At 32.9% G+C, this 25,206-nt stretch overlaps 1 protein-coding gene across 1 annotated transcript; it reads left to right on the top strand.

Moving 5' to 3' along the window:
• Positions 1-6,832: 6,832 nt before the first annotated feature.
• On the top strand, positions 6,833-14,017 carry LOC139495157 (signal recognition particle 19 kDa protein-like). The gene is made up of 5 exons (XM_071283341.1): positions 6,833-6,979; positions 9,353-9,428; positions 10,961-11,032; positions 12,044-12,155; positions 13,218-14,017. The coding sequence occupies exons 1-5, from the start codon at positions 6,906-6,908 to the stop codon at positions 13,358-13,360; spliced, it is 477 nt and encodes a 158-aa protein (XP_071139442.1). The 5' UTR covers positions 6,833-6,905; the 3' UTR covers positions 13,361-14,017.
• The last annotated feature ends 11,189 nt before the right edge of the window (positions 14,018-25,206 follow it).

The raw sequence follows: 25,206 nt of genomic DNA, 5'->3' as shown, positions 1-25,206 counted from the left end.
ATGGGGAGGCAAGTATATGTCCCCCCATGTACGTAATATGGTGGAGGACTTCAAAACGACCCCTTTTTAAGTGTATTTTATGTGAGCTGTCCCCAAAGATGAAGCATCAACTTTCTGAAAGTCTAGAACACGAGGCTGGCGACGCCATTATTAAATTTGACCACGTTGGAATCTTGGCATTTTCGTTCAGTGGAGTATAGCAGTATCATGCAGCTGACACTGGAAACAATTTTTGGATTTTGTGTGAAATTTGGATGTTTTTTATTTGGATTTAGCCAATATTCAGAAGTCACAAATTTATGGGAGTTTTCGTCAACAAAGGAAAACGGTAAAATTCAAGGAACTGTTTTTAAACAACATTGTATACATGCATATTAATATCGAAAGTATTTCGCAATTGTTTATTATCCTTTGAACTTTGATTTTCATTTGGACTGTTGGACGCGATTGAAATTTCTACACAAACAATTAAATTTTAACCGCAATTTGGCGTTGGTCAGTCTGACATCAAGAAATACAGCTGTGTATGTTTATGTGTGCAGAAAACTGTAGCATGTGTCATGTGACGTCCCGGCCTATCATCTTCAGTACTTCGAAAATAATTGCTAAAGTAACTAATCAACTTGACCTATATGTGTATTTAGGATTTAGCAGGGAAAATGTGTTGCAGTTTTGAACTATTTAAATTATACTACAGACGGTACGTGTGAGATTTATCTCGTCGTACGCTACCCAGTTACAAGGAAAACACCGACTTTAATTATGAATTCATTTAAATTTTTGTCTGAAGGATTTTTTTTTTTATTAATACATATATTTCTGTTAACAGTGGACTGATTTGATAGCGGATTGTCAGTAGCGGTGAGATAATAGTCATAAATAAAACCTAGGTTGATATTGACATTTCTGGAGCTATTCATTTGTTTCATCTTTATTTTATTTTGTGAGTGTGATGTATGAGAGATTGAACACGTTAGAGAGGGAGAATTAGTCGTATTTTCTTTTGACTGCATATGTAACTTATGAAGTGTTTCATTGGTGTTATATTTACCATTTTAAGAGTTAAAGGTCTCTGATGATTATCTATCAATTTGATGTATACAGCTACATTTATGACAATATTCTAGTATTTTCCATTTAGTAGATTGAGTAAATGTATCAAATGCATATTTTTTTTTATGTTGAATGAACGTAATGCGTGCATAAGGTCCTAAGGGGGAGATCGAGATGCCAGACGTTCGGATTTTTCTGCATTGTTTATACTGGTGTGTATGGATGCTAGATGTGAGAACTGGTCAGCCACGAATATTTCAGTTATTATAAATGTATTTACATGAATATTTGGAAACTGATTTTAGTCTTATACGGAAGTGATTATGAAGTTTGAATTTATATTATCTTTTCTCTTTTTCTGTAAATTGTATATGGAAAAAACACATACACCATTTTGATAAAATTTGGGAAATTTTCTTTTTGGGGGCGGGATGTTATGTATATGTATTGTATGGTCGTATGTGTTTTGCAGTTTAGTCGTGAGAGTTGTGTCCCTTTGTATGATAATGATGCATATTTGTCATGTGATGTTATCTCTTTGAAATAAACGTGCTATGGAAATAGACGTGTTTTTGTTGCTCTTAAGCAAATATAACTTTAGCGGCATGGGGAGGCAAGTATATGTCCCCCCATGTACGTAATACTATTTTGGAGGAAACACACTGAAAGGACTATTAAACGAGATATTTAAAAAGTGAAATTTCATGACGTCAAAACAGTTAACAATTAAAACTGGTCAGTTTTGGTCTTTTCTTCTCACATCTGTTTGTATCACGCACAGTGTATAAGACAACGTTGTATGATCGTATATAAAAAAAAAAACGAACGCTATGGAGAACATATATAAGTGTATGTATAGTGTAAGTACCAGATCTGAAAGTATGCCTGATTGTCATCTGTTATAACCCTCCCCCTTTTCTGTGGATATTTGTCCGTCTAATTAATCATCTTCGGTATATAGCTACATAAGTTTCTAGAGTACGTCATATATAGTTTGCGCAAATTGATAATGAAAAATGCTGTCTAATTCTTATAAAAATGATTGATAACGAAAATAATATTACTTTTTTTGTTCTTTTCCATACATCTATCTTATTTACAGGCGAAATGAATTCTTAACAAAAAACCATTTGACCTGACATTTAAGAGTCTATTTCGGATAATGACATGACTTTTTGTTTTGAAAGGTCACGGAGCAGGACATTCGCGTTTTAATTTTAACCGTATGCGAACACTGACAATTAATTTCTTATAAATTTGTCCGAAAGCAAAGCATGATCATAACTATTTTACGTAACAAATATAGTCTGCTTTGAAATACTTTCTTGGACGACGATAAAATCATCAACATGGCGTATGAATATTAAATAAGACGTTAATCGATTTTCCGATTATTAAGATGATATTTTAAGGAAGAAACAAGGACATATGATATTCGCTTCCTTTTTATAGTTTTTCCCACATTAATATAATAGCACTAGGTTAATAATAAATACATACAATAGTTAAGTTTACAATGATGGACGTTCATTTGCTTGACATATATACAGCCATAGTTAAGGCCATTGTAAAGTTTCTGCGACCTCGAGGTCGTTTGTCACACACAGCTTATGACAAATAATTAATGATTTTTTTTTGTAATTCACAGTCTAGTCATCCTAGATTATCATTTTTAGAGGCCCCTCATAGGGGTGTCCAAGTTATCACATACTCACAGTTTTTTTGCCAATATAGTCACATAATCATTAATCATTTTTTAACACAAGATAATAAAAAATACGGTCCTAGATTATAAATAAATCATAAAATCATAAAACAATCATGAAATATTTGGTCATATAATCTAATAATCACTATCAAAACGGCTTTATGTGTTACATATTTGTTTTTCGTTCATTTATTTTTACATAAATAATGCCGTTCGTTTTCTCGTTTGAATTGTTTTACATTGTCTTATCGGGGCCTTTTGTAGCTGACTATGGGGTATGGGCTTTGCTCATTGTTGAAGGCCGTACGGTGACCCTATAGTTGTTAATGTCTGTGTCATTTTGGTCTTTTGTGGATAGTTGTCTCATTGGCAATCATACCACATCTTCTTTTTTTATAAGTAATCACACAATCAAAAAACCCACGAGTCTTCTCATTATAATTAATTAAAAACAAAGAGATTTCAGTCGCACATTGGTCTTGAGACAAATATTTTATATTATAGTTTAACTGTGGTATGTGAATAATATGTACTATAAGAAACCATGATTAACAGGATGTATTTACGCTAAATACGTTGGATTATTACTGATTGATACTTCAGTTTGATAAAACATGATTTATTTTCAATCATTAACTGCGAGTACTCTTAGATCAGTTTTTTTTTTTATGTTATTTCGTTAGTTTTTTTTAAATGCTCTCAGTTAGTGTGAGCATACTCAAAATACTAAAATCATGTTTACTTAAACTCGAATACTATGTAAGTAAGTGCCATAGAAAACCATACATTTCACATATCGCTGAGCTACTGTTGCAAAAAGCTAGTATGAGTATAACGCAGGCAGTGGTCAGTAGGGACAATTCCATCAACGTTTTATTTCACGTAATAGCCATTTTCGCCAAGATTATGAACCTTTTTTATGTATGTGCCTGTCCCAAGTCAGAAGCCTGTAATTCAGTGGTTGTCGTTTGTTTATGCGTTACATATTTGTTTTTCGTTCATTTTTTTTTTATATAAAAAAGGCCATTAGTTTTCTCGTTTGAATTGTTTTACATTGTCATATCAGGGCCTTTCGTAGCTGACTATGCGGTATGGGCTTTGCTCATTGTTGAAGGCCGTACGGTGACCTATAGTTGTTAATGTCTGTGTCATTTTGGTCTCTTGTGGACAGTTGTCTCATTGGCAATCATACCACATCTTCTTTTTTATATTATACATGTTATGATATGAAAAAATATAATAATTTGACAGCTCCGTGCACACAAAATTGTCTTCACTGGGAACTCTAGAGCTGAAATATGCAGTCTTCAGTTTAGCAGTCTTTTTTGTCCTTTTTGCAACTGGATCTGAACGGACACCCTTTCTTATTTAGAAAATATATGCAGGTGTCGACCTCAAGTTAGACAACGATCTTATTATACTTTTAAAAAGTTAACTTAATGATAAGTTAATAGATTAAAGGTGATCGCACTATAATTGTGATGGACTGCAAGACCTTTTAAAAAGCGCATGTCTCTGCTTTACTCTTCAAATCCGGCATTTAAGTCTTGTTTATATGCTTCTTTGTCATGTACTTGGTTTTTTTTTAATGTATTGCTAATAATTCAATCATTATTTTTCTCAAAGGTATCTATTCCACTCGATATTCATGAAGAATTGTCATCTGATGTAGCTGCTTCATGTGCAGCGACAAATATATTAATCATAATACCAAAAGATTGTTACTTTTATGTGTTGCAAAACATTGCTTTAGTCAATTTGAAATTCCAGTAAATAGATTTCTCACAAGGTATTTAAAAAAGAACTTTTAATTGGTGAAGCTGCTTCATGTCCAGCGACAAATATATCAGTCATAAATGTACCGTAAAATGTATGTGTTGCAAAATATTGCTTTATTCAAATCGAAATTCTAGTTCATAGATTCTTGTTTATCATCTATTTGCGCAAACTGGCCATTTCATATGTCAAATATGTCATGTTCGACATGTTTACGACATCAAAGTGACATCACAAGTGAACTTATTGCCCTCAAGCGTCTATAGATATCAACCTGTTTATTTATCAGTAAAATAAAAGTAATTGTCGAAATGGTTGAATAATTTTAGTATAACTTCAATTCAAGGGACCCAGTCTCAATAACTATATAACCATATATGGTCCAGTGACACATCCAGAAAAGGGGGGTCGGGTTAACATTTGCGCACAGCTTTTGATTACATTTGCGCGCATTCTTTTACAGGTAAACTCAGGTAAACACATGTAGTTTATACTTATTTATTTATTTGACTATAATTTCGAGCAGAATAAATCCATTTTATGATACACAAGCACTTAGTTCTGGAAATATATACAGATACTATTGTTTTTACGTTTTTATCATAAAAATGTAAAAATAATAGTATATCTAATATTAAAATACTGATTTTACATGTGATCACATGTCGTAATTCGCGAACAAAAGTAAATGAAGTGCTGCATAAATAAACTTTGTAAATATAAAAAAGAAGATGTGGTATGATTGCAAATGAGACAACTCTCCACAAGAGACCAAGACACAGAAATTAACAACTATAGGTCACCGTACGGCCTTTAACAATGATATAAGCCAATACTCGGCGGCATAGTCAGTTCAAGTATAAAAGACCCCAAAATAACAAATGTAAAACAATTTAAACCGGCGAGAAAACTAACGGCCCAATTTATGTACAAAAAAAATGAACGGACATGTAACACATCAACAAACGATAACCACTGAATTCATGACAGGCTCCTGACTTGGGACATGAACATACATACAGAATGTAATGCGGTGTAAAACATGTTAGCGGGATCCCAACTTTAACCTGGGACAGTGGTGTAAGTTGTACTGAATGGTTCACCATAAGAACTAACTAAATCAAGAGTGAACACGCTGAAATGTCTCGCCTTCCTTAATAATCATTGATATTATTTTGATAGTCCTAAATATAAAGCTTTATTACAACTGTCACATAAACTTAACATTAACCAAGAAAACTAGATATTGACCAACGAACCATGAAAATGATGTCAAGGTCAGATGAACCATGCCAAGCAGGCATGTGCAGCTAACAATTCTTCTATACAACAAATATATTGACCTCTTGCTTATAGTTTAAGAAAAAAACAAGACCAAAACACAAAAACTTAACACTGAGCAATGAACTGTGAAAATGAGGTCAAGATCAAATAAAACCTGAGCTACTGACATATACATCATAAAATATGTCCATACACAAAATATAGTTGACATATTGCATATAGTATTAGAAAAAAGACAAAAAATGAAAATTAGGTCAAGGACAGTGGACATGCGACTGACAGAAACTTTGTAACATGAGGCATCCACATCAAAGTATGAAGCATGCAGGTCTTCCACTTTCTAAAATATAAAGCTTTTAAGAAGTTAGCTAACGCCGCAGCTGGATTTCTATCCCTATGTCAAGTTTTCTGCGACAAAAGTCACAGGCTCGACAAAAATCACATGAAAAACCCTATTGAAATGAAGTATTGTTGCTGCTTCTGCTATTGAGTAGGCACGTAATAGTCAAAGTTGTGACTGAGTGCGGAAATATGAAGATAGATAGAATAATTAAAATAGATATTTTTTTTTAAAAATCCGAAAATATAACTATAAGGTGAGGTTTATCTTAATCTTAATTAAGTTTTTATTCAAAAGCCCGTTTAATTAAAAAAAAAAAATGCCCTTCACTTTAAGAAGCTTGTCTCCTAAAGAAAAGTGAGAGAAATACATAAAATATATACACACATATATACCTGTATGTATACACCAACTATATAGATCTATATAAACACCCATATGCAAAATACGGCTGCAGCTGCATACAAATACAAATATACCAGCTGTTTATACTATCTTACAAATTACAGGTAAAAATGACATTTTTAAAGCTCTTATATTCGCAATTGCAAATATTTAAAAATATATATTAAATTAAGAGAAAAGTTTTTGCGATTCATATCAATTAATATACTTTTGTATAGACGGAACACTCTCCGTCATATATTTTTTATTAGACACAAAGTCGTGTAAGCGCTTAAAAAAGTGAAAAAATATATTGCAATTCCAAGCACAAAATTGACATTGAACATAAATTTTGTCAACATGGCACAGACACAACCTGCTCAAGCTAGACCTTGGAATCCAAGTGCAGGTTTTAAGCACACAGACAGAGAAAGGTATGTAGATAAAGCACAATTATCAGTCACTGTTCCATTCGATTTGACTCTTTTTGAATCATATAATGAGTCAGAAAATAAGCAAAACGTACCGACAAATATTTCTACAGTTACTGTACAAACTACGTGTACATGTACCATATGCCATATGATATTTTGATGTTGGTTAATGTTGGGCATATGAAGCTATAATATATATTATGTCAAGGTTGTATGGAACATGAAGGCCTATGCATAGGAACAAAGGTTAATTAACAATGATTGATTTTATTGAAATTATCCGGGTCCGTTCGCCCTGATTCATGTTCGCACTAGTACCTGTTTGCCCTGATACCTGTTCGCCCAGGGTCCATTCGCACTGATATTTATTTTTTTTTGCTAATTGTTGTCTAGTTGCATTTTTTTAAGTATTTGGACAAAATATGTTAAAGTTTGTTGAAAAATTGACAGAATATTTATATTGCAGCAATCAATTTATCTTTTTCCCTTTGATTTGCAGAGCAGAATACTGGAATACAATGTATTTATCTTTATTGATATTTGTTAACAAAATAATTGTATTCAGTCGATCATGAATGTATGCAGTATGACTAGTCTTTAAGCAATTTTTATCTATTTACAGCCTATGAGTTTGGTAAACCTTACAACTTTTAAATGTTTATTTACTTTCAAGGAGCGCACTACGCTTTTCATGGAGCGAGTAACACAAGCTTCTAGTGATTGATTCCACCAAATTTATGTCATTTTTCTCTAACACATAGTACCAATCGATCATGGTATAAATAAATGAACTTGTAAGTCTGTTTCATAATTTACAGTTTGTACATAATTGTTTTTATTGATTTCAAGCTGAATATTTTATCTAAACAAAACGTTTTTTTTTTATTATTAATCCATCGAAAGACTAGTATCACAATAATCAGTGATCCAAATTATTTTGTCATTGAACAATTAATGATCCTAAACAAGCCATAAACTTTTAAATATTTCAATGTTTCCATAAATTTCAAGAATATACATGATATATATATACCATAGAAATATCTGAATAAGTTTATTCAACTTCAATGCCCTGAATATTAATATTTTTATAGTAGGGTGAACGGACTCTATGGGCGAACGAACTCAGAGCGAACAGACCTAGGGTGAACAGTCCCGATACCGATTTTATTTAACAGTCATGCCGCTCATGGGTAATACTTATTAAACATGTGATTTCATTATCACCTATTTCAGTGTTTTTTTTAATTCAGTTATTACCTATTTCATTGTATTTAAGTGACTTTGGTGTTTCCTTTGATCTTCAAACGCTAATTTCATTGATTTTCCATATTTTCACAAACTTTTCTATAATTTTCCTACATAAATCAATTATCCCTTTATCTTTGGATATCAATTTCACCAGTGTGCTTGGGCAGTAAGTTAGTGCGCTAAAGCTTTTAAAAGTACCCTTGGCAATTGTTCTGTAATCAAATATTCATTAGCTACTCTTACTATCAGACAAAGGTCAACAATATTAGGTGACCTGATTGCGTTTCTTTCGAGTTAGAATGATTTATTTTTAGGTTATAATTATGTCCTGATCTACAAATTATTCCAGTTTTTGCATATTCAAATAAACTGTAAAAACTGACAGGCTTAACAAGCAAAAGACAATTTCTGCATGTACATAGTTGTTTTTTCAATGGAATTCTTGTCTTTTCACCAATAAAAAAATCAAGCTTGTGGGAAAAATATCCAAAAAATTGTTATAAAGACTTATTAAAGTGATCGTGATTACATTCTAACTTCTCAAATTACTTGTATTAGTGATTTTGAAAAGTCTGTGTGAAAAATTTAATATTTCACAGCCAAAATCACTCAAAGAAGTGATTCTGAAATCACTTGTTTAAATAGTACCCCTGACTGTTTAAACAATAACATTATCTTTTGTTTCGTTTTAATTTATTTGTGGAACAATTAGAGGTAGCAGGTAATTTTTTTCCAAAGCAAAACACAGACAACTTCTTGTATTATGGTTCTCTATTTTTTTTTTTGGCTTACACATGTTACATGTATGCCTGTGTTGAATAACCACAAAAATTCGTGTTAGCTTCCCTTCATACATCATCCATCATGTCTATTGGTTAGAGTGCTGTCTTGTAAAACAGTGGTCCCAGGTTCGAGTCTCAGCGGAAACATAGTGCATTTGTCATTAAAATCATTCTCTCAGGTTACTGTACAAAAGTCATATTCATGCATGACATGTAATTTTACGAAATTTTTATGGTAATCATGTACATGTAATTATGTGTAAGCATTCAATGTACATGTAAATGTACATGTAAATTTAATTTTTAAGTTTTCCTTGAATATTATAACCTGTGTTTTCAGATGGATCTGTGTTTATCCTGCTTACATTAACAGTAAAAAATCACTTAAAGAAGGAAGACGCTTACAAAAACAAATAGTGAGTACTCTACTCTGGACAGCCTAGTTATTTGTCATGCTAGTTATTAACCTTATTTACCACTTATCAAAACATATATACTTTCTAAGAAAAATCACTTTTCAAACTGGATCATTTCATAGAATAAAAACAATACCACACTTCTAATGTCGGGGAGAAGTGTATGTGCAGCCAGACAAGGAGAAGTCACATCTAATCAGCCCATCAAATATGCATCAACATTTTTATTAATTATTTTGCTACATTGTCCATGTTGTATGTGGACAGTTATTGAGGAGATTTGGGGACTGTTGTTTAGTGGTTGTTGTTTGTTGATGTGGTTCTTAGTTTTTGCTTCTCGTTTTTATCTCATCTTCACAGACTGAGAGTAAAATAGCAGGACATAGGTATGCTGTTGGTGTAACAATAATAATCCCGGTGTTAACTTGGTGACATCAACATTTTAATCAGTTTGTTATTAGGTCTAGTCTATGGTGAACAGCTTGCAGTAAGTCTACATGTATGATATTTGGTATGTAACTGAATTAGCATTGGCACATCTTATTTCTACGAAGATTGTTGTCACACACTAAAGCCAACATGGGGATTTCCAAAAGTTGGCAGGTATGAGATTATTTGGCCCTGTCCTTCTCAGTCATGGTATTTTGACTTTGAAACCTTTTCTTAGTTTACATGTATTAGTTTGTGATTAGGTCTATTCAAGGGGAAGTGAAAGGCAAATGATAATTTGTATGCAGTTGTATAAGGATTAGCACCTCTCATTTCCATGAAGAATATTTGGCCCCTCCCCAGTCAGGGAACTTATTGAAATAAAACATTGTCTATTGCCTTTAATACATTGGCTTAGTTTAAATGTATAGTTTGTGATTAGACAAGTTTAAGATGAACCGCTAATGTTTAGTCAATGATATTTTGTATGCAAATTTATTGGCATTTGCAAGTATTGTTTCCATGGAGATTGTTTAGCCATGTACTTTGAGTCATGGTTTATTGACTTTGAATATTTTCATAGTTTACATGTTAAAGAATGGCCTTTTTAATTTCAACATTTGCATTATCAAATTTACAAAAAGGCGAGACATATCTCACCGTTAACATTTGTTCATATATAGATTTATCATTAGACTTTTGTTTTTCCAGTTTGAATGGTTTAATTTTGGCACTAGTCATCTTGGGCCCCTTATTATTAATAGCTTTATAGTTCTGCGGTGATCTCAGGCTCTGTGTTGAAGGCTGTACTTCACTATTATTGTTTAGTCTTTATACATTGGATGGTTTTCTCATTGTCACTCATACCACATCTTCTTATTTATATACACATAAAAATGTAAATTTGTGGATTGTGGCAAGAATAACCTAAACTATTGATTTATTGAAAGACATTACTGAGTTCCATATATTCAGTATGACATAATGTTTTGTGAGTTTTTAGTAATCGTTCCAGTGTATTGTAGCTTTGTTGTTATTGAAAAGAGAAAACTTCTTACACAAAACTGTACAAAATTATGTATTTGTTTATTTACATTTAACAGTGTGTAGAGAACCCAACATGTCAAGAAATTAAAGATGTGTTGATACAGTCTGGATTACATATAGGTATAGAAGTAAGTATCATTAATTTCTATTGGAAAATTATTTATTGGTCAATAAAATTGAGAATAGAAATGGGGAATATGTCAAAGAGACAACAACTCAACCAAAGAGCAGAAACCAGCTGAGGGCCACTAATTGGTCATCAACACAGGGAGAAAATCCTGCACCAAGAGGAGTGCTTCAGCTGGCCCCTAAACATAAATGTGTACTAGTTCAACCTCAGTGATAATGGACATCATATTAAACTCTGAAATATAAAAATGAACTAAAAACTCTGAAATATAAAAATGAACTAAAATTAAAAATAACAAAGAACTAACAAAGTCTAGAGGATCCTGACTTGGGACAGACCCAAAAATAAGGCTTAACATGTTTTTTGAGATCTCAACCCTCCCCCTATACCTCACGTTAAATTACCCTTTTTCTGACTAGCACCCTGTCCTTTTCAAATTCTGGCTAGAACACTGGTTTAGTTTTATAGTTTTGTCAATTTATCAGACTTTATGATTAGCAGTTGATAGGTCAACTTTACCCCATTTTCTTGGTCAATTGGACAATGTTCAGTTATTCTTATTAGGTCTAGATCTGTTTCTCAGATACTATGTTAAAGCAATTGGCTAACTAGTATATATTATAAATTGTATGAATGTAAGATGTTCAAGTCTATCTGAAAGATTCAATTGACCTTGACCTCATTTAAATGGATCATTGATAATGAATGTTAAGTTTATGTGATACTTCTAGTATAACCTTCATATATAATTTCTTACTTTAAACATAAATTCAATCATGATAAGTAAAGCAGGCAAGACATATCTATGTTTGCACTCTTACATGTATATCAATATATCATTATATTTTTTGCTACATTGGTCATGGAGAATGAATGTTAAGTGTATTGTAGTAAATAAAAGGGTGAATATGTCAAAGAGACAACAACCCAACCAAAGAGAAATCAACAGCCGAAGGCCACCAATGGGTCTTCAATGCAACGATATATAATATAATTCATACAATTTCAGAATAAGGTCTATCCAAGGGAACTGGACCATAGAGATCCTAAATGTCGAGGAAGAGTGAGGGTAATGCTAAAAACAGAAGATGGAGAGCCATTCAGTGAAAAGTTTCCTGATCGTAAGTTATAAAAAGCCTAAACCATTGATGCTAGTTGATGAATCTTAAGTTATTTAAAAAAAGATGTGGTATGATTTCAAATGAAACCAACTACCCACTACAGTTCAAATAAAGTTGGGTTGGCTATAAAAGGTCCCAACATAAATATGTAAAATTAAACAACTCATAAGAGAAAATTTGCAATGTAATTTATAACAAAACAATTTATGAAAAAAACAAATATGACAGACATATGCATGAACAAATGACAAACACCAAACCACATGCTCCAGACTTAGGGCAGGCACATAAAGAATGTAAAAATGTCAAACATGTCCTTAGTGTTCCCAATCTCAACTAGGGACAGCAGTACAACTATCACAAACAAAATATAATACAAATCACCAATATAAATATCTCTGTTTGTGAAGGTTAATTAAGTCTGTTTATTTAAAAGAATATCAAATTGTTATAATATCTGGCCTAAATGCATGTAGGTGAAAATTCAAGATTAATATATATTATTGTATATAAAATAGTTGAGTTTAATGCACATTTTTGTGATTTTTTTAATCAAATATGCTTGATTTCTCCAAAATTTGTAAATAAATTTTCTAAAAAGATTTCTGCAATCTATGCCTTACTCCATAAAAATTACAAACAAACAGCATTTATAGATCAAACAAAATGCACACTCAAAAGGTGTATAAAAAAATTCATCCAGACTATAAAAATCTGCAATCTAGGCATTATTTCATAAAAATGAAGAAAAAACAACAACATTTGAATATAACAAAAGACAGACTTAACCTCATACTGAAGCACAAAGATTTTAACTTGATATCTATGGTGAGTTTATTTAAACAATTTACAGAAGAGAGAATAAAGGAAAAAAAAATAAAGATTGGAGAATAAGGGACAAAGTAAAGACAGAAAAATGACATAGAAATTAAAGAATCAAATCAATACCTATTTATAATCAAACAAAGAAATATGAATGCAAACTTCAGTTTTACATGAATTTGCATAAAACATTTTGAATAATGTTGAAATATGGATTTTTAAAAATGTTGTTTTTTCCAGGTGATTCTGTACTGACATTCATTGCTGAAACAATACCCAAACTTAAAACCAGAATAGCAGGGAACCAGTCATCACAACAACCAGCTCAAACACAACAGGCATCAAAGGGAGGACAGAAAAAGAAAGGCAGGAAAGGAAAATAAACATTAGAAGGGAGATAATTCTTGTGTGAAAGTTAGATAAGGATGGGAGACAACTCTGTAATGCTTGTGATATCAAAGTTTCATTTGTAATTTCATTAAATGTTAGATTATTTTTACTAATAAGGGATCACCACAGGTACTTTAATGATGGAACTCCTTTAACCCTTGAGTTCTGAGAACTAAATAAAGAATGATATACTCATTTGGATAATGTCATTTCCATTTGCCATTTCAATTAACATTATTTTTCGTAAAAATAAATTTCCAAGCTGTTGTCTCATGATAGACAGCAGTCAGCTTATCTTAGAAAAGAACAGAAATGTCAACTCCAAAGGGTTGGCAGAAAGGACCATTTAGAAGTTAGGTCCAATCTCTACTCAGATAGTTGAAAATGACAACATCTACTTGATCTTTTAAAGTGTATATTTATGTTACTGAAACTATAGGTAAAATTTTCTGAGATTTTGATAAAAGAAATAAAATTCAAAAAAGTGTTTTTTTGATGGATGACGATTACTAGATGGAAGAAACTTAATATAAAGGAGATGTATTGAATTAAGAAAATAATAAACTGTATGAAATAGAAACATACAAAACATGTATTTATTACAACACATAAAAATTATGTATTGTTTTTACAATAAATTTGAAAGTAAATTCATAATTTTTAATTGGTAACATGAATTGCAGTGGATCAGTTTTTGTCTCACCTGTGACGGAATTCTGGAAAAGTGAGACAAAGGGATTGCTTTTTCGGTGCTGGCCATGATCAATTTTTAAGTTTTCTGCTTCAGGATGTACTTGGGTGATCTTAGGAGAAATAAAATAAATCAAGAATTTTAAGTTGATACTATAACCATGATAACATGGGAGAGTATAAGTTAAGGACCAAAATAAGCTAAAAATATTGATAGGTCATGGAGCTTCTTTTCGAGATATTTGATTTATAAAATATGGCGGGAAAAGGCTGACTGGGACTTTAACCTTATATTTGCATTGGTATTATTTGGGTCTCAAACCAAAAGAAAGGAAATCAAGAATCTGCTTAAATTTTGTTAAATGACTTTTAATGAGCTATTAAGCCTTGTAATGTTAAAAGATAAAGTGTTATGGGGCAAAATATTTTACCTTATATTGTATGGAAAAACACAGAGAAGTCCGAATATCGAACATTAATTCCAAAACCTCACCTAAGTACGTCCTTAAGTTAGTTTGATAGAAACTATTTTTGATAGATTATTTGTAATAATATCAAGTTGCATTACCATCAATACATATCAGATTGATGACTAATTTGAGGCCCTGTCCCCTAAGTCATGTTTTCATCAGGAAAAGCCTTTAATGTTTATTTCTTATAATGGGATCTGATCATCTTTTAATTTCTGTATACAATTTGATAGATATTCTACAAGACTTAGAATCATGAAACCAGATGAAATAAAAAAAAATACAAATTGCAACATTTACTGAACATTGGTGAAAGCCCAGCCCTGTCCATGAATTATACAATTAACAGTTATTGATATAATAGTGCTTGAAATATATTATTTATAGACATTACACATTCTTAACTTATAACATGTATAAGGTGCATGGGAAGTTCAGGTGCTGATTAAGGATATTGCAAAAGATGTCAAGCCAACGTCTATGCATTTATCATTTTGAAGAAAAATAATATAAAAAATATATAATAAAAAACTACAATATTGGTCTGTCAGAAGTATACCTTTAATGATAGTGTAACACCTGTGTCGCCCCAACCTTTAATGATAGTGTAACACCTGTGTCGCCCCAACCTTTAATGATAGTGTAACACCTGTGTCGCCCCAACCTTTAATGATAGTGTAACACCTGTGTCGCCCCAACCTTTAATGATAGTGTAACACCTGTGTCGCCCCAACCTTTAATGATAGTGTAACACCTGTGTCGCCCCAACCTTTAATGATAGTGTAACACCTGTGTCGCCCCAACCTTTAATGATAGTGTAACACCTGTGTCGCCCCAACCTTTAATGATAGTGTAACACCTGTGTCGCCCCAACCTTTAATGATAGTGTAACACCTGTGTCGCCCCAACCTTTAATGATAGTGTAACACCTGTGTCGCCCCAACCTTTAATGATAGTGTAACACCTGTGTCGCCCCAACCTTTAATGATAGTGTAACACCTGTGTCGCCCCAACCTTTAATGATAGTGTAACACCTGTGTCGCCCCAACCTTTAATGATAGTGTAACACCTGTGTCGCCCCAACCTTTAATGATAGTGTAACACCTGTGTCGCCCCAACCTTTAATGATAGTGTAACACCTGTGTCGCCCCAACCTTTAATGATAGTGTAACACCTGTGTCGCCCCAACCTTTAATGATAGTGTAACACCTGTGTCGCCCCAACCTTTAATGATAGTGTAACACCTGTGTCGCCCCAACCTTTAATGATAGTGTAACACCTGTGTCGCCCCAACCTTTAATGATAGTGTAACACCTGTGTCGCCCCAACCTTTAATGATAGTGTAACACCTGTGTCGCCCCAACCTTTAATGATAGTGTAACACCTGTGTCGCCCCAATCTTTAATGATAGTGTAACACCTGTGTCGCCCCAACCTTTCATGATAGTGTAACACCTGTGTCGCCCCAACCTTTCATGATAGTGTAACACCTGTGTCGCCCCAACCTTTCATGATAGTGTAACACCTGTGTCGCCCCAACCTTTCATGATAGTGTAACACCTGTGTCGCCCCAACCTTTCATGATAGTGTAACACCTGTGTCGCCCCAACCTTTCATGATAGTGTAACACCTGTGTCGCCCCAATCTTTCATGATAGTGTAACACCTGTGTCGCCCCAACCTTTCATGATAGTGTAACACCTGTGTCGCCCCAACCTTTCATGATAGTGTAACACCTGTGTCGCCCCAACCTTTCATGATAGTGTAACACCTGTGTCGCCCCAATCTTTAATGATAGTGTAACACCTGTGTCGCCCCAACCTTTAATGATAGTGTAACACCTGTGTCGCCCCAATCTTTAATGATAGTGTAACTAATGATAGTGTAACACCTGTGTCGCCCCAACCTTTAATGATAGTGTAACACCTGTGTCGCCCCAACCTTTAATGATAGTGTAACACCTGTGTCGCCCCAATATTACCTTTAATGATAGTGTAACACCTGTGTCGCCCCAATATTACCTTTAATGATAGTGTAACACCTGTGTCGCCCCAATATTACCTTTAATGATAGTGTAACACCTGTGTCGCCCCAATAGTCTAAACAAATAGGATTAAACATGGAGAGTTGTCTCATTGGCGATTATATCCCCATCTTCTAACAATAACCAGAATACCATACCACTCATCTGGTATTTAACAACAATATGGATATAAAGCAATCGAGAACCTTCGAAGTTTTTAATTGGTTAACTAATACACTGAGTGTTCTATGCTAAATACAATCCAGTAAACAGAAAATGTAAAAGAATAGTCCTCAGTATACAATCTCTCAGCGTTCACGTTATTTAGTCTTGGAAACTGTCATTTCCAAAAAACCTATCGTTGTTCCTTGCAATGGGAATATTTTTTTCAAACATGATGATATCTGTACATCTACACTGTACACGAAATATATATTTTAAACTTTCAAAACCGAAAGGTGTTGAGTTGTTAATTGATAAATATAATCGAAAATTAGTGAGATAAAAAAGTTTGTCGGACTCATTAATAGTAAAACTGTCCAATCAATGATAATTGGTTCTAGTATACTGTGACTTAATAGAGGTTGAAACTTCGATAGTCAAAATGAACTATTATTAAAAATACATGACACGTTTGTCACTGGACATTAAAAACAACACAAAAAACCCCAATTGGTTATGACAGATTGATACCATTGTTTAGATTTGCTTATTGCTTATTCATGAAACATCAATCTCTTATCTGTACATTTTTTTTGTGTTTTATTTTTCCTTTTCCAAAACGAATTGGTTGTGTTTTCTTTCTGCTTTACAAATAATCGATCACCGGTAAAAAAATTTAATCGATTGCACTGCACAAGCAAACACATATTGTGAATATGACCCAAGAAACCCACAACACTTCTCTTACATTGACACAGGATTGTAATTAGAGTAGCGACGTAAGAACGCCTCAGGAATAATCAAAATTAACAAAAAAAAACTTAACATGTACCAATCTATAAAAGGTACCTTTCATTAAAACAGGTTAGAAAATATGAAACCTTCGTTTCCCACCGATACAACCGGATTATCATATCTCCATTTTTCGTTTTATCACAAAGTAAAATATCAAAACACTTTGACCAGCGTAATTTTTTTTATAAATTGCTTTACAAAAAGATTTTTTCTACATCAGAGTTGTATGGGTTCGTATACAAATAACCTCTCAATCTATTCCTGTTACCGTCTTATATGTTTTTAAAAACAGTCCTGTTAATTTCTTTTTAATTTGTCTTTGAATTTGCCTTGATTACAAAATAGTTGGTCTTTATCTCAGATAGTTATATTTTTCTATCAGATTTGTTCTAAACTTATCTGCTCTAGCTTCATTAATATGAGTCGGACATACTCACATGTTCTTGTGAGATATATACAGACAGAGGGGAAAATACATCGAGCTTGGTCCTTTAGGATCAAAAGTCTTTTGTTGCATTTAGCACAATACGAATATTATGCAAAACTTCTTAATCCTCGTTTGTTAGATGTCTAGAACATGACGAAATTATTAATTTGATACCCAATTCAATTGTTGTTTTCATTAGAACTATTGTTGTTCAGAACTCTTACAGTCAAAGGCTAAGCAGATTCCTTACCGTAAAACTTTGCATAGCTCTATTTGGAAGGCATTACAGCCTTAACTTTGATTCTTTTAAAATACTCTACTATGGAGCACAGTTACGAATCTGTATGCATGTAATATGACAAATCTTTACAAAGTATATTATATCAGTCGTCAAAATGTCGGACAATAACTTAAAAGCTCTTAAACAAAGGAGTAGGTCCAGTAAGACCCCTTTTTGGCTCAAAAATATAGCAGTTTTACAAAATTGTTCAAATATAAACTTTTAGTTATTTATTGGAAAGTAGAATGCTTCTGCTACATAAATATGGGCTTTTTTGACAATGTATATAATAATACATAACATATATAAAGGTTGAGGATGAACACGGATGCGGCCACTTTCATTTTTGACAAAAAACATCTGAAAAGTGACATTTTTGACATATTTGAAAGATTTTTCATATTTAAGCATGAATCGGAGCGTTTTTAATGACAAATCAGTTAAAATCTTTCGCAGAAACTAATTGAATCAACTAAAATAGACACTTAATTAAGTGTTCAAAATATTTCGTCAGATGAACCTGAAATTTGAGGCCAAAATCGGCCCTTACTCCTTTTCTTGAAACTGTGTTGATTTTTTCATCTTTACGTAAGCTCCCGTTGGACTTTTATAAATTTTAGATTTTACGTTTTCGAGTTCTTGGATTTAATTCACACAAAAAGGGAGATTTTCTAGTGTTCAGACAAAAACAACAAAACGCTTTCAGCAGTTTGTGAAACTTTAGTGACGGGTTTATATAATGATAAAAATAAGCTAATTTTAGTTGAAAAAGAGATGGACGTATCATGCGCGCACTGCAGCTCTATTTTTATTTAGTCACAAAAGACATGCAAATATGGATACTGTTTCATTTAAAATTTCTGGAAATCCTTAAAAATTAAGGAATAAATCTCCTTCGTGTATAGCTGTGATTCCTTGCCCAAATATGGTCCTCTTTTACAGATCTTCATTGTTTGAACTAAGTTTTACAAAGACCTATAGCATCGCTGAAGAGACTTTGATTGTCAAAATGCTCATTTGGTGCAGTAAAATTGGCACGGTTATTGTTTTCGCATTGACAAAATATCTAACTGTTAAGGTAAATATCATATTTAATACGCAACCAAACAACCACCACCACCTCTTCCGAAAATACAAACCACGACAAAAATGGGCTTCGATCAGGCACTTGCACTTCATCATAAGTGGGGGCCCACTGAATGCCTCCGGTCAAGCTTCAGTGATTCCCTATATAATCAACCAAATATTTCCCAAAAAAAGGGGGCGCCGGGCCCCATGCCCTGCTAAAATCCACCTCTGAGAATGGGGAGGGGTCTGTTCACGTCTCTCTATTCGCAGTTAAAAAAAAATTATACATTTTTATCTTAATGGGATTTTGACAACTACACGTTTCTTCAATTTTACATAACATTATTTAAGAGACCATGATTCAGACAAATGCTGTTCTAAATTCCAGCCATAATCGGGTAACCATGATTTATATTTGTTAGCGGGTCAAACCAGTCGATTTTGACATGATAACACATAGGTAATTTAACTTTCAATAGTGCGAAGTTGTGGGAGAGCTGTGATATACTTCAGACACTCGTCTAAACTAGTTCGACTTTGTTCCTCAATAACGGAAAGTAGCGGGTTCACCCGAGGACTGCCGATTGATACTTTGGAAAGATGAAACAGAATTTACTCAAGGAAACCAGTGGGGTGATGAAACGTCTATGAGACAGCAACGGAACGACAAAAATATTGAAAAATATATGGTCTTTATCAATAAAAAGGTGTCTTTACAATATGTCAAGCTCTAAATTGTCTGGAATCTAGTGTTAAATCGTCTACTGTTTTGCAAGCATGCATCATTCTCCATGCAAATCTACACTCAATTCAAATGTCACATACTGGAACAAAGCTTGCAGTAAGAGGTTTGGACGAACCCCCCTCTGAAAATACTATCATTTATGGTCAACAGCAAATGGGCTATACTAGTATGTTACAGATTTTGCAAATTTTGCATACATGTTCAACCTTTGCTTGAACTTTTAACTAAAAAACGATTTATATCTTTCATTATCGGAAATATTACTGATTGAATAATTTCAAAATAGATGAACATGTGTATAAAGAAAGCACATAGAATCGCCGACATTCTTCTTTAATTTGTCTGAAAATCACCAAATCTCTTATTTCTAATACATAGTTTTTTCTTAAAAAAAACCTATATGTTGTTGCTATATAAATTTTCCTTTTAATAAGATAAAATGTATGTATCAACAACCTATGATAGTTTTTTTTAAAAGTCTGTGACATAGCCCATGTACTGTTCCTTGACCTTAAATCGATATTCGTACATAAGTTTGACTAAATAAACCAGAACGTCATGGCAATCATCCAATAAACCCCTCAACGAAATTCTGGCTACGGGGTTGTAGAGGTATGTTATATTTAGCTATCAAAAACCTCGGTGCTATGATGGACCACATACATAAGTGTATACCTAATTAAAGTAGCTAAAGTAGTTAATCTTCTGATATACACGTCACGTGATAATACTTTTCCCAGTCTCAAGTGTTCGAGAATGACAAAAACCAGTACATATATTACCCTAATTAGTATAAGACACATTTAACCGAGATATATACTTATCTTAAGGTTGATCAACTTATACGTCATTTGACCGAATTATTTCCACCTGGCCATGATATTGCAAATAATTCTTAAAACAGTCTTTCTATGTTGTGATGATGCACTATTGTTTCAGGTTAGAGTGAAGGTTGGTACCTTTTAAAACGTTTAAACCCAACGCATTTGTCTGCACCTAAGTCAGAAACCTGATTTTCAGTGGTTGTCGTTTGTTGATGTGTTTCATAAGTGTTTTTCGTTTCTCGTTTTTTTTTATATAGATTAGACTGTTGGAATTCCTGTTTCAGTGGTTTTACACAAGTCATTTTGGGGGCCCTTTAATAGCTAACTGTTCAGTGTGAGCCAAGGCTTCGTGTTGATTATCGTACTTTAAGCTATAATGGTTTACTTTTTCATATTGTAACTTGGAAGGAGAGTTGTCTCATAGGCTCTCATACCACATCTTTTTATATCTAATTACCTTCATTTTGTGTTTCAGTTTAGTTTCAAGTTTTGATAAATAGAAACATAAATCAAGAAACGGCGTATGGAACAGTCCAAAAATACAAGTAATAAACAGATACCTTAGAAATCTTCTAAATCCTAGAAATACTAGGGCGAGGATCCGTTAATAAAAGTATCATTCAAAATATATGATAAACAAAACCAAATTGATTGATTGATTGTTTGATGCTTAATGTATTGTGGCAAATATTTCATTTTATGATGAGAAAATCAAATTGAAAAACTGCTCCGATTGGATGTCAAGTACCATTTCAAAGTTGGAAAAAAACCTGCTCTAATGGGATATCAAGAATACGAGTTGAAAATTGAAAAAAAACCTGCTCTAATGGGATATCAAGTACGAGTTAAAATTTGAAAAAACCCTGCTCAAATGGGATGTCAAGTACCATTACAAAATTTAAAAAAAACCCTGCTACAATGGGATGTCAAGTACAATTTCAAAATTGAAAAAAACCCTGCTCCAATGGGATGTCAAGTACCATTTCAAAATTGAAAAAAAACCTGCTCCAATGGGATGACAAGTACCATTTCAAAATTGAAAAAAACCCTGCCCCAATGGGATGTCAAGTACCATTTCAAAATTGAAAAAAAACCTGCTCCAATGGGATGACAAGTACATTGAGAAAAAAAACTGCTCCAATCGGATGTCAAGTACCATTTTAAAATTGAAAAAACCCTGCTCCAATCGGATGTCAAGTACCATTTTAAAATTAAAAAAAACCTGCTCCAATGGGATGTCAAGTACCATTTTAAAATTGAAAAAATCCTGCTCCAATGGGATGCCAAGTACCATTGCAAAATTGAAAAAACCCTGCTCAAATGGGATGTCAAGTACCATTTAAAAATTGAAAAAACCTTCTCCAATGAGATGACAAGTACCATTTCAAAATTGAAAAAAACCTGCTCCAATCGGATGTCAAGTATCATTTCAAAATTGAAAAAAAACCTGCTCCAATTGGATGTCAAGTATCATTTCAAAATTGAAAAAAACCCTGCTCCAATTGGATGACAAGTACCATTTCAAAATTGAAAAAATAACTGCTCCAATGGGATGTCACGTACCATTTCAAAGTTGGAAAAAACCCTGCTCCAAAAATGATGTCAAGTACCATTTTCAAAATGAAAAAGCCTGCTCCAATGGGATGTCAAGTACTTTTTATACGACCGCAAAAATTTTAATTTTTTGGTCGTATATTGCTATCACGTTGGCGTCGTCGTCTGCGTCGTCGTCGTCGTCGTCGTCGTCGTCCGAATACTTTTAGTTTTCGCACTCTAACTTTTGTAAAAGTGAATAGAAATCAATGAAATTTTAAAACAAGGTTTATGACCACAAAAGGAAGGTTGGGATTGATTTTGGGAGTTTTGGTCCCAACATTTTAGGAATTAGGGGCCAAAAAGGGCCCAAATAAGCATTTTCTTGGTTTTCGCACTATAACTTTAGTAAAAGTGAATAGAAATCTATGAAATTTTGACACAAGGTTTATGACCACAAAAGGTAGGTTGGAATTGATTTTGGGAGTTTTGGTTTTAACAGTTATAATTAGGAATTAAGGGCCAAAAAAGGGCCCAAATAAGCATTATTCTTGGTTTTTCCACCATAACTTTAGTATAAGTAAATAGAAATCTATGAAATTTAAACACAAGGTTTATGACCATAAAAGGAAGGTTGGGTTTGATTTTGGGAGTTTTGGTCTTAACAGTTTAGGAATAAGGGGCCCAAAGGGTCCAAAATTGAACTTTGTGTGATTTTAACAAAAATTAAATTCTTGGGGTTCTTTGATATGCTGAATCTAAAAATGTACTTAGATTTTTAATTATTGGCCTAGTTTTCAAGTTAGTCCAAATTGGGGTCCAAAATTAAACTTTGTTTGTTTTCATCAAAAATTGAATAATTGGGGTTCTTTGATATGCCAAATCTAACTGTGTATGTAGATTCTTAATTTTTGGTCCAGTTTTCAAATTGGTCTACATTAAGGTCCAAAGGGTCCAAAATTAAACTAAGTTTGATTTTAACAAAAATTAAATTCTTGGGCTTATTTGATATGCTTTTTCTAAATATGTACTTTGATTTTTGATTATGGGCCCAGTTTTCAAGTTGGTCCAAATGAGGATTCCATATCAAGTATTGTGCAATAGCAAGAAATTTTCAATTGCACAGTATTGCACAACAGCAAGAAATATCTAATTGCACAATATTGTGCAATAGCAATTAATTTTCAATTGGAGTTATCTTTCTTTGTATAGAATAGTAGTTGATAATATATGTTGGAAATTTGCCAGACATGACTATGATGTCATTTTTTTTTTTTATTTGCCAATAAATTTATGTAAATAACTTCATTGGAAATTTGCCAATATAAAATGTTGCTGATGAAGCTTTTTTTCCTTATCTTATCTAAAATGTTTTTAGATAATGTATGTTGGACATTTGCCAGAGATGACTATGATGTCATTTTCTATTTTTATTTGCCAATAACTTTATGTAAATAACTTCATTGGAAATTTGCCAATATAAAATGTTGCTGATGAAGTTTTTTTTATTGTTTTATACAATAAACAATGTATATTCACTTTTACTACCAACCAATCTTTACCATTCAGTGATAACAAACACTTTATTTTACATTTTAATATTTTATGATGTATTTAAAAGAGTAGTTATTGTTGCAAACTCCATTAGAAATTTGAATTAATATCAGTTTTGGAAAAAGGGAAGCGGGGATGTGAAAAAAAAGGGGGGGGGGTTTAAATTTTTCTCATTTCAGATTTCATAAATAAAAAGAAAATTTCTTCAAACATTTTTTTGAGAGGATTAATATTCAACAGCAAAGTGAATTGCTCAAAGGCAAAAAAACAACTTTTAAGTTCATTAGACCACATTCATTCTGTGTCAGAAACCTATATGCTGTGTCAACTATTTAATTTTAGATTTAAAAAGTTTGAAGAAGAAATCTTTAATTGATTTGTAAAATCTTGACATTTGTTTTGTGTAAAAAAAACCATGTAATGTCAAAAATTTGATCACAATCCAAATTCAGAGCTGTATCACGCTTGAATGTTTTTCCATACTTGCCCCAACTGTTCAGGGTTCGACCTCTGCGGTCGTATAAAGCTGCGCCCTGCGGAGCACCTGGTTCAAAATTAAGAAAAAAACCCGCTCCGATGGGATGGCAAGTACGATTTCATACATATTTGTCATTTTAAAAATCAAAACACGGACGAATCAACGTTTAAAAAAACCACATGTCAAATTTTAAAATCATGTGATCGTTCTTTTAGTGGTACGAAATTGACAAAGGACAACACGACATGAAGTTCAAATTACAACTCATACACTTCAAACATTTTCTTTTGAAGTTGGCATGTACATCAATGGTGCCTGTGCTAGGTTGCGAAGCGAATACAAATGTGTGTAAAACTATGAAAAAAATATATATATGAAAAATTAAGCAGTTTGATTATAATTACATTACATGGAACTTTTTACGATTCCGTAATTTTTATTTGCCAATTTACATTTTATTTCCACAAAACATTCTTTTTTGACGAGCCTGCAACTTTTGTTGCAGAAAGCTCGACATAGGGATAGTGATCCGGCGGCGGCGGCGTTAGCTAACTTCTTAAAAGGTTTATATTTTAGAAGGTGAAAGACCTGGATGCTACATACTTTGTATATAGATGCCTCATGTGACGAAGTTTCCGTCAGTCACATGTCCAATGTCCTTGACCTCATTTTCATGGTTCAGTGACCACTTGAAAAAAAAAGTTCAGAATTTTTGTAATGTTGAATTCTCTCTTATTATAAGTAATAGGATGACTATATTTGGTATGTGCGTACCTTGCAAGGTCCTCATGC

The sequence above is a fragment of the Mytilus edulis genome, chromosome 11, assembly GCF_963676685.1.
Source record: "Mytilus edulis chromosome 11, xbMytEdul2.2, whole genome shotgun sequence".
Taxonomy (NCBI): domain Eukaryota; kingdom Metazoa; phylum Mollusca; class Bivalvia; order Mytilida; family Mytilidae; genus Mytilus; species Mytilus edulis.
This window is presented reverse-complemented; position numbering and strand designations above follow the sequence as displayed.

Bases quoted from the DNA above. Each gene is read 5' to 3' on its own strand.
- LOC139495157 (XM_071283341.1), top strand. From the start codon at position 6,906: ATGGCACAGACACAACCTGCTCAAGCTAGACCTTGGAATCCAAGTGCA. The intron at 9,429-10,960 runs GTGAGTACTCTA...TACATTTAACAG, and splicing joins GACGCTTACAAAAACAAATA to TGTGTAGAGAACCCAACATG. The intron at 12,156-13,217 runs GTAAGTTATAAA...TGTTTTTTCCAG, and splicing joins CAGTGAAAAGTTTCCTGATC to GTGATTCTGTACTGACATTC.